The 15,062-nt window shown below is 40.1% G+C and overlaps 1 protein-coding gene and 1 long non-coding RNA gene across 2 annotated transcripts in view; one reads left to right on the top strand and one right to left on the bottom strand.

Annotated features, from left to right (window-relative positions):
• Nucleotides 1–15,062, bottom strand: part of TSPAN13 (tetraspanin 13) — a 24,420-nt gene that overhangs the window by 8,460 nt on the left and 898 nt on the right. Inside the window, exon 2 of the mRNA XM_019534173.1 lies at nt 960–1,127. Within this exon, the coding sequence (XP_019389718.1) occupies nt 960–1,127 (168 nt within the window). The remainder of the gene's footprint in view (nt 1–959; nt 1,128–15,062) is intronic.
• Nucleotides 1,582–2,937, top strand: LOC109309435. The gene is made up of 2 exons (XR_002100911.1): nt 1,582–1,706; nt 1,753–2,937. It is a non-coding gene; the product is annotated as an uncharacterized LOC109309435 (long non-coding RNA).

Below are 15,062 nucleotides of genomic sequence, written 5' to 3'. Positions count from 1 at the left end.
ATGACGTGACGTCATTTCATGTATGTTTGTATGAACCGGAAATGAGTTGTAAGAGTTCCTGTTTCTGCACAAGTGCCCAAGAGAAGGAGATAAAAGCTAGCTAAGAGTTTTCCTCGGGGCCAGAGTGGTCTTTTGTCTCCACTCTGACCCTATTTGCAAATATACCTTTTGTGTTGCTAAATAATGTGTGCCTGAGGAATTATTATTCGTGAGCCTCCAAAGAAACGAACCGTAATTTTTACATCACATAGAGGGCATCACAAGAAACTACTTGCATAGTATTAACAGGAATTTAATGGGGCACTCTTTCAGCAGAGCACTGGGTCCAAGCTCATTTCTAATTTGGGTTGACAATTAATGACTGGATGCAAAAGAAAGCAGAGAAAGAGAGAAATGTAACAGCACTAAAAAGATAACTGAAGTAAGTGGAACCAACATCACGTGGGTGCAAAAATCCTACTGGCACCTGAGAAATGTATACTTACTCAGACATGTCATCTAACAATTCTGGTAAGCTACATACCCCAGAGTCATTATTTCTTTCAATGATAACAGATTAAATGTTCACCCTATTTTTATCTGTGATTTAACTGGGTAAGGGAACACACACAGAAAAAGGCACCAATGACTTCTTAAACACTGTAATGTGGCTCTTACAGAAGCCACATCTTTCCTCATACAAATAAAAGGGGAACAGCTCATTTAAAAAACAAAACAGGAAAAAAAACCCAACACCTCTGCACAGGATAAATGAGAGCAAAGTGCTTTAAGAAGAGATAAAATGGTGGCTCACAGATTAGGAATGAGATTTTATGTAGATTATAATTTTTGTCAGTCTTTCTGTCCAGTTTGGGCAGCGCCTACCACATCCGAGTGCTTGTCCATGAGTAGGTTATGTCAGTGTGCTGGTAAGACAAATGCAGCTTGCCGGCTTATAAGTACCACATCAAAAAGGATACAAAGAAGAGTAACACCTGATGGTGTTTCACCGCACCGATCAATCCAACCAAAGCAATCAGGAAGAGAAAGATCCCCACTGCGATTGCCACTCCAACAACTCGGAAACTAGAAATGAGTCCAAAGCCTATCCCCCATGCTGCAATTCCAATCAGCAACAGGCTAACCAGCTAGTGGGGGAAGGAGAGGGGGGAAAAAAAAGAGAGAAAAAAATAGTACATTAAAAAAGTAGGATTGATTGCTGTGTAGGAAAATGCTGTTAGCACCACTGTTTCCTGCCATTAAGGTAGGACAGTCCTACCCAAAGGTTTATAGAGTGGCAATGATTTCTTAGGGCGACATCCTTTATTGGATTATGCATTTGGGATGGAGTTAGGCAAGCTTTTGAATGCAAGATGTTTTTTGTCAGCTCTCTTGAGACAAGAACATGTTGCATTCAAAAGTGTGTCTAAGTCTATCCCAACTACATACAGTAAGATCCCTATTATCTGGGGTTTAACTAACTGGCACACTCTACTAACCAGAATTTCCAGGCGGCCAGCCAGACGTGGGGGACAGGGAGGGGAAAGCTTGCACGCAGCAGCCACTGCCACCACCCACTACCCTGTGCTGCTGCTGCTCTGCGTGAGGCTGCCACCACCCCCCGGCCCCTGCTTGGTGTGCGGCCACTGCCACCACACACTACCCTGCGCTGCTGGTGCTCAGCATGCAGCCTCCACCACACCACCCCTGCCCTACCCCCCTGCCAGGTTTCATAGTTTCTAGGGCCGGAAGGGACCTGAGTAGATCATCTAGGTTATTTCTGATAATCAGAATTTTTACATAACCAGCAATCCCCTTATCCCAGGGATGCCATATAACAGAGATTTTACTGTAATTGGTCAAAAATCCTTGCCTCTCGTGTAATTTCTTGCTACCACCATAGCTACTATATCACTCCTATGCTATCATAACTGAGATATAAAGAGAGATACCGTCCATCAACTGCGCTCCTCTGACTCAATTCAGCCTCCAGAGAGGAGAGTCCCGTGTTCTGTTCTTTTCTCCCCCACCCCCCAAGTCTCCGGCAGATCCTTCTCATATAACTTGCTCTCTCCTTCAATATTCAAAGAAGTTTCTCAAACTTTCTAGCTTGGAGGCAAGTGAAGACTCTTTTTCAGCTTGTTCCAAGAACTTCCACCAAATGTTTAGGTAAGTATCCTTTTCTTCCTCCCTTGGAGGATGCTGACTTAATAGAACAAGTTTTCCATTACTAGAACTGCAAACTTTTATGAACCAGTCAGTGATTATAGGAATGTCACTTCTCTTCCAGGCATTTGCGACTGTAATTCTTTCAGCCACTAAAGGACGACTGCTCAATTCCCCGACTCTAATGTACCTTTTATTTTCTAACATAGTTCATCCTAAGTTCAAGAGAACTGAAACATCAGTATAACAAGGTGGTGCATTTATATTTGAAAACAGACTAGTATAAAGGATTAGTTTCGTATTCCACAGAATGAAAGAAAACAAGGAAGTTCTTGTGAGAAATGCAAGGGGCCTTTAACAGAGTCAGGATATTATTTAGCTCCTTTGCTATGTGAATGGGTGTTAAAAAAAAAAAAGACCATACAAGAAAATACTCTACTCAACACTACATGTGTTAATCTTCTGCAGCATTCTCTAATTGGTTTATGTTGGGACAATAGTTACACAAAAATATGCCTATTATTAGATTAATGTGTCAAATATTACAGCCAGCAAAACAGAAAGGGGCCCTGCCCTCACTAAACATTTCTTTTAAAAAATAGTGCTGACTTCATAATAAAGATATTTCAATAATCAAAACAAATTAAAAAGCACATGAATAGTTTCCTTCATCTTTACAAAAAAAAGGTATTCAGAGAAGGAGATTATAAACCCAGTTAGTTTATGGGAAGTATTGTTTTATGTTTTATGAGCAGGAAGCACCAGCCTTTCCTGTTTTCATGCTTTAAAAAAAATAAAAATTCACACACATACACGCAAAGAAAAATGTTTGAGCCATGCAAAAATCCACAACAGGAAAATATCTGTGATGGGGTATAGGAGGAAGGAAGTAGTAGGCAAAATAATTATTAATTGCACATACCTTTCAAAGGATACAAGAAAGTGCCCAAGAATGTCTTATTTGCTTTAAGTAAAAGTGTGATAATCCCACAAAGACGGTGTCTGAATTTACTGGCCTTGCCCAAAATAACCGAAAGGCTTGTAATCATACATAGACACGTGCATTTAAACTAGTACAAACATTTGATATTACCAATTATAAATACAATTGGAGTACTGCTTTTGTCTTCCATCCAGAAAAAGAAAAGGTACATAATGACACCTTAGCACTCTTTCTTACTTACACCCACAAATCCTTGTTTTCAACATAATTACTCAGAGAACAGCTTTTTTAAAAATGTGCCTAAATATGTAGCTGAGATTTTCAAAAGCACCTATTAGGTGCCTAAATACCTTTAAAGTCCAGTACTCAAAATCTGACTTTTGAGATGCAGAAAATAACAATGTCAATAAGAACGATTGACAGGGGGGAGAAATGGCATTCACTGCTTTTAGGATGATATAACACACTGGGTATTTTCCTTCCTCTGCAAAAACAATTGTGATTCCCGCATAGGAAATACCAAACATAGGACAAGGGTGAGTGGCTTTCCTCCAAGTCCAAAGAAGCACCCTACTGCTAGCATGTGTACGCAGAGGGGCATGAGGGTAGATACAGACAAAATATATTAGAAGGGATTTTCCTGTATCTGGACAGTTTCAAAGATGAGAACAAAGCTTGTAATTTGATCTAAAAAAAATGAAAAAAGTTTCAGCAAATAGCAGAATTCATGATGAAGCTAATATGAACCTAAATGATATATGCAAAATGCATACTGCCATGTGAGCCTGGTATTTTGGGATAGAAGGTGTAATGTCTGAATGTTACATTATTAGGTTACAAATTAGCCTCACAAGTCAGCCAATTTAAGTGCAATGTCTACTTGTTCTTATCTATGCCCATTCTTCACACTTCGCTGTCTTAAACCACTGCAGAAATCTATTTTACTGTTAAAAGCGCAGGGAACTCTAATATGCACTAGGAACATTTTTCCTTTTCTCATCCCTAATTAACTAGGTATAAGCAGAATAGTCACACAGGTTATAAAAAAGTAATAAATGTAGGTGCCTTGTACTTTTCCTTTTGCACATTAAGAATGCTTCCAACATGGATTTATTCTAAGGACTTAGTCAAACAGTTGTGCACCTCAATGCCTTTTTAGAGTACTAAAAGAAATTATGCTTACTTAGCCATACTGCCTGCTCACAGGGGAGGGGGAAAAAAAAAAAAAAAAAAAAAAATCAGCCCCAATGCAGTTGATGAGTCTTACCATTTACATCAAGGGGACCAAGATTTCATTAAAGATATCTTACCTCCACAGTAAGATGTGGCTACTGGTTCACAAACTACACTTCAATCATGGAGAAAAGAAGAAGGCCACTGGATTTACAACTTTGAAATGAATTGGACAAAAAAAAATAAAAAATCATGAAGTATAAATAATATCTATTTAGGTCATCACGAGAGGCATAGACAGAAATGCAGCTGCCCCTTCTTCCCGTAACTCAGAATGCTTTGCAGGAAGTGTTCTGAGTTACAAGAATCTCCCGAACCAAACAGAAGTTCACTGTTGGTTGAGGGGGGTGGCAAATCTGCCTGCAGCCAGTTTCACCCAGCAATGGCACCTCCTCCCTGTGAGGCTGCAGTTTTCAGAATTGGGGGGGGGGGTGGGAAGGAGCAGAGGGAACTTGTTCTAGGGGTTCTCCAGCCAGCACTGGAGGGTGGGGTGGGTGAACTGGAGCCCTTTCACTTGGGGGGCTTCAATATATGTCCCACACTCCAGCAACAGCTGAAAAATACCTCAGACTAAATTCCCTCCGCTCCTTTTCCCCACTCCCATTCTGAGAACAGCAACAGGCTGGGAGGCAGCGCAGACAGAAGTTACAGAAGATGCTGTGGTTTGAAATGTCTTCATCTGAACCCTCATTCAGATTTTTCCCTGATTGGCCATTTTTGAACCAGTCTGCAGCTGTGCACTTGTGTTTGGTCATGACTATAGACTGCTTCCTGTGGTCAGATCAGGTGAAAATTGTTGCTTCTGTCTATGCCCAAGGAGCTTCTGTTCTCTTCAACTAGAATGTGTAATTATATGTATATAGTTTAGGTACCAAAAGATGAAATGGGACATAATGCTCCTTGTAACAGTCTACCAAGAACCAAAACAAAACCCCAAGACAACTTCTCATGGCAATCTCAAAAATACCTTGATAAATGGAGAACACTGTACAGAACAACTGGGTCTAATTCAAGTTTGTTTCCACTTGAGGTAAATGCTAGAACTGTTGACTACTAATGGTAGGACTGTAATAAGTATAACTGGTCTGCTGAAAAAAAAAAAAAACTTGTTTGGTCAACCCAGAGAGCAGTACTCACACTCAAGCACAACTACACAGAATAAAAGAGCACTAGACCCAATCTGAAAGACACAGAAGTATATCTTCAGAACAGTGCAAAAAACACTACTAACTATATACGGTATAACCAGCATGACAAGCAACATGTTGGGTTAGTTTCTCTAGCTCAATCCTGGATTCTCTGCTCCCATTGGATGGCATAAGTGAATGATAATCCAGAAGTAAACAAGGAGGAAAGATTTATCCCCATATAGGGAAACTCCCTGCTGACACATACTTCTACATGATCTGACACCTCTTCCTTCCTGTTACTGCAGAACATATGCTGGGAAGGGGGCATCAGGGGTTGTCTAAAATACTAGGTTTTCCATTCAAAATATAATATGAAAAAGATCTGTGCATGATCAGAGGTCAGGAAAACAGAACTTATGATGACAGGCTGAGAAAGTGCAGAGGGGTGATGTGATGGCCACCTATAAGTTTATCAGGGGTGACCACCAGGATCTGGGGAAACGTTTGTTCACCAGAGCGCCCCAAGGGATGACGAGGTCAAATGGTCATAAACTACTGCAAGACCGTTTCAGACTGGACATAAGGAAGAATTTCTTTATTGTCCAAGCCCCCAAGGTCTGGAATATCCTGCCATCAGCAAATTGGATGCTTGTCTTGCTGGGATCCTATGACCCCAGCTGACTTCCTGCCCTTCGGGCGGGGGGCTGGACTTGATGATTTTCTGAGGTCCCTTCCAGCCCTAATGTCTATGAAATCTATACAAGTCCTTACTACATCTTACACTTTAATTAGGCTCTTAGCAACAACATATAGCTTAATATCTAAACAAATGACAGAAAAACACTTGGTCTAACCTTCATAGAGCCTTCACCAAACACCTTTATCACACAGACATAATTTTCACACCTCTCTTCCTTCTTTGTTTAAGAAGAGCTTGAACTAATGAGAGAGGCTGTTTGTTTTCTGATGGGGTGATAAATGCTGATAACAGAGCTGATAAATGCTCTGTTATCTAGGAGGGGGAGAACCCTTCCTTAATCCTGCTGTGGCCTGGCAACACCACCATCACCTCAGCCTTGTACAAGGGAAGGGAAGACTGCTTTAGTGCCCCCTGGCTTCTAGCCTGAGCCACTTCAGGTATGTGCCTGTATATCTGTGCAGTTACAAAGTGATTTAGCCTAGCCAGGTTAGACTAACCTGCAAAGATTAAATCAATTCATGCTCAGGCTTTGTTAATGTGTGCCCCTAGCCTCAGTGAGCAGATGGGGATGGGGCACACACAAGGTGTGTGATTGTGCGAGTGAGAAAGCAATATCAGGTATAAATACACACACAATATTCAGTGCCTTAGCCAATGTAAAGCCCGTGCTCTAGTTTGGAAGTCCTTCTGTGTCAACCCTGCCACAGCATTGATTGTTTGCAAATTAAACCCCAGAACAGCGGTTCTCAAACTTTTTAGGCTTGAGACACTCCTCGTAAAGTGCCAGCTCCTCTGGTTCACTTGTTTTTTTTACTGTGTTGAACTTAGAAAGGTCCCAATAAATTAGAATGGATTCCTATTTGAAATCTCTGGGTTTATCTTGCGAATCATGTTTGCATACCTAACTGTACCAACACTGAATGGGACTCCACAGCAACCTTGAGAGGATCTCAAGGCATCCTAGGGTGTCATGGCACTATGGCAGAGAATCGCTTATAGGACTTCAAAGACTTGCTGCAACCTGAAGATGCAACTACAACTCAGGTACACCCGAGTTGGTTTTAAAAAAGTAGCTGGGTACAGGGAACAGGTTAACTACAGCTGGCACCACTCCTGATTGTAGAGTAATGAACTAACAGAATGCCTTCTGGTACATTCTTTAAACTTTACAAGTGTGTCCAAAGTCAATAATTATTCACACGCAGAGCAGCAATACATTTTCTTACAGGGAAACAGTGAAAAGCTCAACAAGCGTTAACCATATGCAACTAGGTTACCTCATCCTTAGCACAATCAAAGGATGATTCATTGGCTCTTTTGTGATACTTTGCTCTTTAGATCTTCATTTTCTGCCTTGACTTTAAACCAAGTAAAAAAAAAAAAAAAAAAAAAAAGATTATTTTAAAGTCTTTTTCCTTAACTTGTCAAGATTTCAGGCTCCAATATCCCCTACCAAAGCATCTGTATGGCTCTAACACTATAGTACCAGAACACCCTCAAAGTCTTTGTTGAATTAATTCTCAGGACACCTCATATGGTCAGTTAGTTTCATCCTTATTCTACTGAAGACAGAGCTACAGATAAAGAAAGCTTCACTAAACTTACACAGGAAGTCTGTAGCACCTCCAAGAACTGAATTCTGAACTCCAAGTCAAGTGCTTTAACTACAAAGCCAACCTTCACCTTTTCTGCAGTGAGAGCGCACAAGTACTTCAGCTATTTTGATTAATTTATTTTGTTTCCGTCAGGATGCCTTAGAGAGGGGGGAAAAAAGGTTAGCCTTTTGTTTTCAACAATACTTCTCACTTGGTTCAGTTCAAAGAGGAGTTAGTTCAGCACTGAACCACACAAAACTACAGAATTGCATTTTAATGTTTAAACCTCATGAAGCATGGCATCATCATTTCTACTTAAAAATTCTGCAGAATGTATCTGTCTGTCATCAGATAGAAATATTTATAGTGCTGCTTCCTAGACAGATACGCAACACAAGATATAAAGCAAAAGAGAATGCACTGAAGATGAAGTACACCAGGGTGCATTTCTGCATAAATACACATAGGACTGATAGTTTAAGAGGGTCTTGAATTCCTAACTCAATTACGCAAACTCTTCTTTGGCTAACTAAAAGCTTACTATATTCCACAGAAATACAGTTGTCTACAAATGCAGAGTGCCCTAGAATACTGTATCTTCTATTCAGCTATGTTTGATTGGAGATAACTCATAAATCCATAGCCCAAAACACTGTTTTGTGTCTTTAGGAAAATAAGTAACACAATGTTTTATAAAGGCAGTGCTCTCTATGGTAGCCAAAACGTAACTGAGCCATCAACCAGATTTGAGTGAATACCTCTGTACTCCGCTTCAGTGCCAGAACACTGAAGCAACTATACTGAAGACAGGCCAAACGCCTTACTGATTTTTAATGGAAAGTAGGGCATTGGCTTAAACAAGGAGTTATCAGAAGGCTGGTTACTGCGCACCCTTGGAATCCTGTGCAACAAGCACCACGTGTGAAAGGAGCCAGGACTGCTGTAGGTCAAAGGGAATGCTACAGAGTCTGCCTCAACTCTGTGCACTGTTTGCCAGTTCAGATCATTTAAATTGCCTTTTCAGTCAAAGACAGCATACAACTCAATTTACTTTTAGACTGTTAAAAATGCCTTATATGTTTAATCCCTATTGTGGATATACAGGTATTAGAAGAGGGTTTGCTTTAGGTCATCAGCAGAAAACCTATGGGGCTGCATTTTCAGAAAGGATTAGTATTTTTGTGTGTCCAGTTTAAGCAACCTTGTGCCAGATTTTTGGAACTGCTGGCCCCCATTCTTAAAAAGGAGAGGGGAGGTAGGAGGCAAGGAAAGGCAGGTTTGAACTACCTTTGTGCCCTGTGTGTTTGGAGCTCCAGAGAAGGCCAGCCTCAGGGCTACTCTATCTAAATTATACTGGTTTTTAGTACTGCTTAGGGACCATCATGATGGCTGAGACTAGCCAGACCACAGTGTGCTCCATGCCCCCTCCTTCTCCTTACAAACCCCACTGCACCTTCTCTAGATGCACTGGCAGCTATACACCAACCAGGAAATTCCTTTATGGTTGGGCATTTCTCAGGGCCTTTTTCCTCACCTGTTATACTGTTAGAGCAACATAAAGAATCTGGTCTGGTGTATCTTAAGTTAGGCACGCAGAGACTGAAACGCATAAAAATAACAGACACTTCTCAAAACATTGGCCTGTACTTCTATGAATTTAACACCAGACTGCTTATAATGGAAGTCAGTGGAAATGGGGTCATCAGCACCCAGATCAGAGCAAGTAAGAGTTTGTGCCTAAAACGTTACGTTTGTAGCAACCCATTTCTTGCAACAATGAAGATAAGCATTGTATTTGCTGGAAGAGCATTCCTTCAGCCAATTAAGCTATTCTCATGTTCTGGCTTCTGTGTGCAGACATGATAGGATTTGCATGGACTACTGCCAGTTCACACTAAACCTTGAACATTGCCAATTACCTAGATCAATATCTGCTATCTGGGTAAGCCTAAAAAAAAGCAGAGCTATCACAACTGTGGCAACAGACTGAGGGACTGTACAGTTGAGGGCATTTCCAGACATTGCACATAAATCTTAAAATCCTTGAGTTTTCTGAAGTCACTGTCATCCATTGTCAATGTGCTTAAAGACACCAGTAACAAGAGGCATGCAATGGACTGGCATGATTTATGCCAGAAGGCTTATATATTAAATATTTAGTTTTAAGCACCATCATCTATCTATCTATAAAATGAAGTGTATGTCTGTACGTTCACTTAAAACTTGAGAGCAGCTGGTCCTATCTACTCTATATCTTCCAAATCACTGAATACCACCCAAGGAAAATTATAAGCAAGTTACTTTTCACTTGACCCTTTTTGGGGGCTTCCAGTGACTATTTAAGGGAACAATGCTTTTCACACAGACAGTTATATGTGGCTTGCTCCAGAGTTGGTAGTCAAAGAGGGTTGTATATACTGGCACCAATTGGAAAACACCACAAACATTGTTTACAAAGAAGTTCTTCAATTAAGATTATTCATTTGGATGTCATTTGAAATGTCACTCCACATTACATATTTAACATTTTAAAATTTTCAACTAAATTCTTTGAAAATAAACAAATACTGCAATTACAAAAATAATGACCTGGGCGAAGAATGGCTCCTTCCACTAGTTTTCTATAAACTTCAAAAATGATTTCAATCCATCTTGTAAAGCTACCTTCTAAATTACCAGTCTGGGCTGTGAGACAGTATGTCACATCTATGAGCAAAAAGCTGATATGTCAAGGCAGCACAACCCAATACACACGTAATGTGCACATTTTCTAATTACACTCCCAAATTCTGAACTCCAGTGGAGACTACCAGCCAACCACAGTAAGCAGTTAGGTTACTTATTAACTGTTTAGGCACATTAAAAGTTGAAAAGTGGTTTCACATGACCCCCCTCCATTCCCCCACCTCTTTACCACCAAATGTAGAGAATAGAGTTCAGTTTCATCTGACAAGCTATATGTTAACCTCATCTTTCCATCAGAACTTATTTAGTCCCCAGCACACATTAGAGCAAGAAAACTGCTCTAATGACTTCTTGGAGCTATGCACCATCAGGTATCAGAGAAGTCAGGTATGATTGGAAAACAATGATACCCAAGCCATGCCCCTTTCCCAGAAAAAAAAAAAAAAAAAAAAAAAAAAAAAAATCACTGTGTCAAGGAAAGGAGGCAATATAAAAGGGTTTATATAATACAATTTAAGGATTTTTCTATGCAGTACAACAAAATGTTATTTCATGAACCTGAGAATGCCTATCTCCCTCCAAGAGACTTTATGTAATCTGGAGTATGTTTTACCTTCTGGTTATAGTGAGGTTGGGAAAAGTCCTTTACACAGATGTCAGGTACTTTTAATACAACAATTACACCCGCTACAATTACTATGCCCAATCAGCACAACGGCAGTGTTGTAAAACCATGAAAGCATATGAACTCACTTCATTCTTTGAAAGCAAATACCAATGAATAAAAAGGCATGTTGCAGACCAATGTAAATGCAGAGAGCAAAGCACTAAGGGAAAAAACCAGGGGGGGCGTTATTTTTAATAATATGCTCATATTTGTTATTTTCCATTGTTGACAATAACAAGGTGCAGATACACAATTAAGTCTCTGTTACATAAAATTAACTGAAAAAAATGCTGCTTCATGATTATGATTATTGTAGGTTAAGAAAACTGAATATCTGATAGAAGTGTTTATTTTAGTTTATTGAATGCTGAAATGGTATGAAATTGACGTTTCAAAATGAATCATAGAAAATTAGGGCTGGAAGGGACCTCAGTAGGTCACATCTAGTCCAACCCCATGTTCAAAGCAGGGCCATCCCCGACTAGATCATCCCAGCCAAGGCTTTGTCTAGCCAGGTCTTAAAAACCTGCAAGGATGAAGATTCCACAACCTCTGTACCAACCTGTTCCAGTGTTTTACTCCCCTCCTAGTGAGAAAGTTCTATATCCAACCTAAATCTCCCTTGCTGCAACTTGAAACCATTGCTCCTTGGTCTGTCATCTGTCACCACTGAGAACAGCCTCACTCCAGAGAACATTTAGCCTTGCAGCTCTGGCAGGAACATTTAAGCTGCTGCTCAAATTATTCAAAATAAGTGGCTGCTGATGGCATGCTGTCATGCTACCATTTAATCCTCAGAGCCTAGCAACCTTTTCAATCTAACTGGGAAATAAACTCTCCCCTTCCCTTTCTGACAACCTGATTAAATACTTCTACTTAATACTCAAGAGCAAGGGTTACTTAAAGGGACTGTGTCCCCTTAAGAAAATCAGGTGAACGATTGATGTTGGCAAACGTTGGTGGAGTTATCATCTAAAACAGGGGTGGACAAAATGCGGCCCGGGGGCCGGATGCGGCCTGCCAAACCATTCTATCCGGCCCGAGGGGCCCCTAAAATATTTAGAAAATGAATATTTATCTGCCCCTGGCTGCCTGTCACGCGGCCCTTGATGGCTTGCCAAAACTCAGTAAGTGGCTCTCCGCCCAAAATAATTGCCCACCCCGATCTAAAAGTTCCTATAGGTGAAATATTAGAGATTTTGACACACGCACACATGCTTTAACTTGATAATACTGTATGGACAGTTATTTTATTCAGTTGTGAGTGTCATGGCGAAAGCAGAAAGAAAGAATACTTTTAAAACCCAATGATATAACCTTAAGAAAAATTAACAGTCATCTAAAACCAGCCTTTTTTAAGTATAGAAAAACAAACTACTTTACTTCTCTATGAAGATCTTAATCCAGCCGGTAAATACACAGGGGGTGCATCTAAAACAAGAAGCTTACTGCATAGTAGCCTAATAACACAGTGCAGTAATGTGCCAGTCAAAAACCAGGCTAATAACCTACTGTGCAGTGTTATTAGGCTACTGTGCAGTAAGCATCACAAAAAATGTTCACTGGTGCTACTGTGCAGTAAATACAGTTACTGCACGTTAATGAATGTGTAAACACACCCAGGCAGTCCTGACGACTTCAAGGTAGCTACTTGTATTCAGTAGATTGTATATGGGTGGACCCGTATCTCCACAGTGAACTATGCCAAGGTTAATGAGATTTTTCCATGGTTACAAAAGCCACCCACAGTTGCAGGATTGGGATTTAACTGCTATTAAAGTAGACTTCTAATGCTAAATAGAAAACCATCAAACAAACAAAAAACAAAACCCCAAGAAAGCAGTCGGGTTTTAGAAGAGGGCAAAAAAGTTTTGACTCACCGATTTTCCCTTTTCAGATGGTTTAGGTCAACTGGCTTGTCATGATCAACACACACAATATTGTTTTATTTTTTACCACAATACACCAATCAAGTGAGTATAAATTGCATTACCCTTCCTTGCTGTTTTGAAAGTTAGGATATTTTTAAAACAAGACATGAATTAAAATCTGTTAAGGCTACAGCAAGAACACACAATTCTCTACATTAATTCAAAAGCCATTATATGTCATATAAACAGAAAGAGCATCTCAATTCCAACAATAATGTACCATTAAAAAAGATGCTGTCAATTTAACCATGTTAGAAACCAATTTCTTTATCCCTATTACTAATTATACACTAATTAATGGATTATTGGAAATAAAGTGCTTATCTATTTTTAAAATGCAAGTATGCCATTTTTAGAAAAAAAAAATGAAGTAACCAATTTATATCTGAAAACTTTCACCAGTTTAAGTCTTGTGCACTGACTTGCCTTGAGTGCTCTGGTTTTTTGCATTGTCAGAGCGATACCAAAACACCTCACCTCTTTCAGGATCAGGCCCAGACATCCTGACATTAAGTATAAAGCTAGCTTTACTGTTTGCCACCTCTCAAAATCTGCAAGCACTATTTACAGTTTAGTTTCTTGTTATTAGATTTAAATGTCTATTGTCTCTACTGTTCTTATTATGAGAAGTTCCTTTTTCCATAAAAATGATTACATTTCCAACAGGAGCCAGATGAGAACAGGGAAGAGCACCAATACTTCACAAGTGCCACCCACAAAACAAACTATTCATGAAAGCTGTCAGAATGAGACCCATGCTCTTGGTACATTGTACAGATGCTTTAAATATCACACAGCTCTCAGCAGTCAGCTTCCCCTGCTTGGGGCTCAGTATGCCCACAGGCTCTATTCACCCTTGGATTTGGCTACTACCTGATTTATTGGGGAAAGCAGTGATAACTTCATAAAAATCACTCACATGCAATACCAAAAATAAGATGTCACTCAGTGTTGTGCTGGTCCTCCTTTTCCTCTTATGTAAAGAATTATACAGCTAATAACATTGAATCCATGGTGACATCTCTGCATTGCTTACACATCATTCTCTCTCTCTCTATCTTCCCTTTAGAAATTCTCTTCACATCCATATCAGATAAAGACTTTTGCCTTTTAAATGAAACTGAGATTCTAGAGACCAAAATGATATTCTACAGACCAAAACGATAGTAAAAGGTGCCAGCATGCCACACCACTCACTGTGTGTACCAGGTGTTTCTGATCCTGGATTTCTAAGCTTACTTATCATTCATTGAAAAACAAATGCCTGTTCACATAAGAAGGATGAATGTTTATCACTAAGGCATGAACTTAATGTAATTGTTCAGAAAGCCTGTAAAAGGGAACAGCTGCCTCTAGTTATACTTCTCCCCACTTCTGTACCAAGGATTGTTTTAGAAGGCTTTAGCATGAAAATACAATTATTTTAACAGTTTACAGTAAGAAAACTTCTAAACAGCTCCAAGCTCAGTATGAGGGAAAGGGAGGGAGTGGGGGAACTGGGTACCACTGGAAGTCTATTTTTTTTTTAATTGAATGCTCTTGTAAGTCAGACATTCAAAGATGTAACTTTTGAATGAAAGAGATGCCAAGTAAAGTCTTGTAGGTCATCGCTACCCTCAACACAGCCAGAAGAACTCTTCGCACCAACTCTGAGCTATCATGCATTAAAAAAAAAAAAGTCTTACGAAACTGTCACATGCATTTCTGAAACTCTACAGGAGCTCACTGCTTCCTCATTCTGCTCCCATACACACACACGGCTATAGAGCCTACATACAGATTTCACGCAGAGCCCGTTTTGCCCAGAACCAAGCTCTCAGGCAGACACGACGGGCACAGGAAACCTTTTTAGATTAAGAGGGAGCAGGAAGATTCAGCCTCAACTTTAAGAAAAGGGCACTGAGGATTCTTGCTCTGGGTAGGCTTGACTTCTAGGGTGTGACAAGAGATTGGGGAGGGGGGTACAAAAGGAAGGAGGTGGAAGACACTGGGGTGCAGTGATTCACAGCCAGGGTGCCGCAGCACCTGGGGGG

This window comes from Crocodylus porosus, unplaced genomic scaffold, assembly GCF_001723895.1.
Source record: "Crocodylus porosus isolate Cpor-Errol unplaced genomic scaffold, CroPor_comp1, whole genome shotgun sequence".
Classification (NCBI taxonomy): domain Eukaryota; kingdom Metazoa; phylum Chordata; order Crocodylia; family Crocodylidae; genus Crocodylus; species Crocodylus porosus.
The sequence above is the reverse complement of the archived record's forward strand: the minus strand, read 5'-3'. Positions and strand labels throughout refer to the sequence as shown.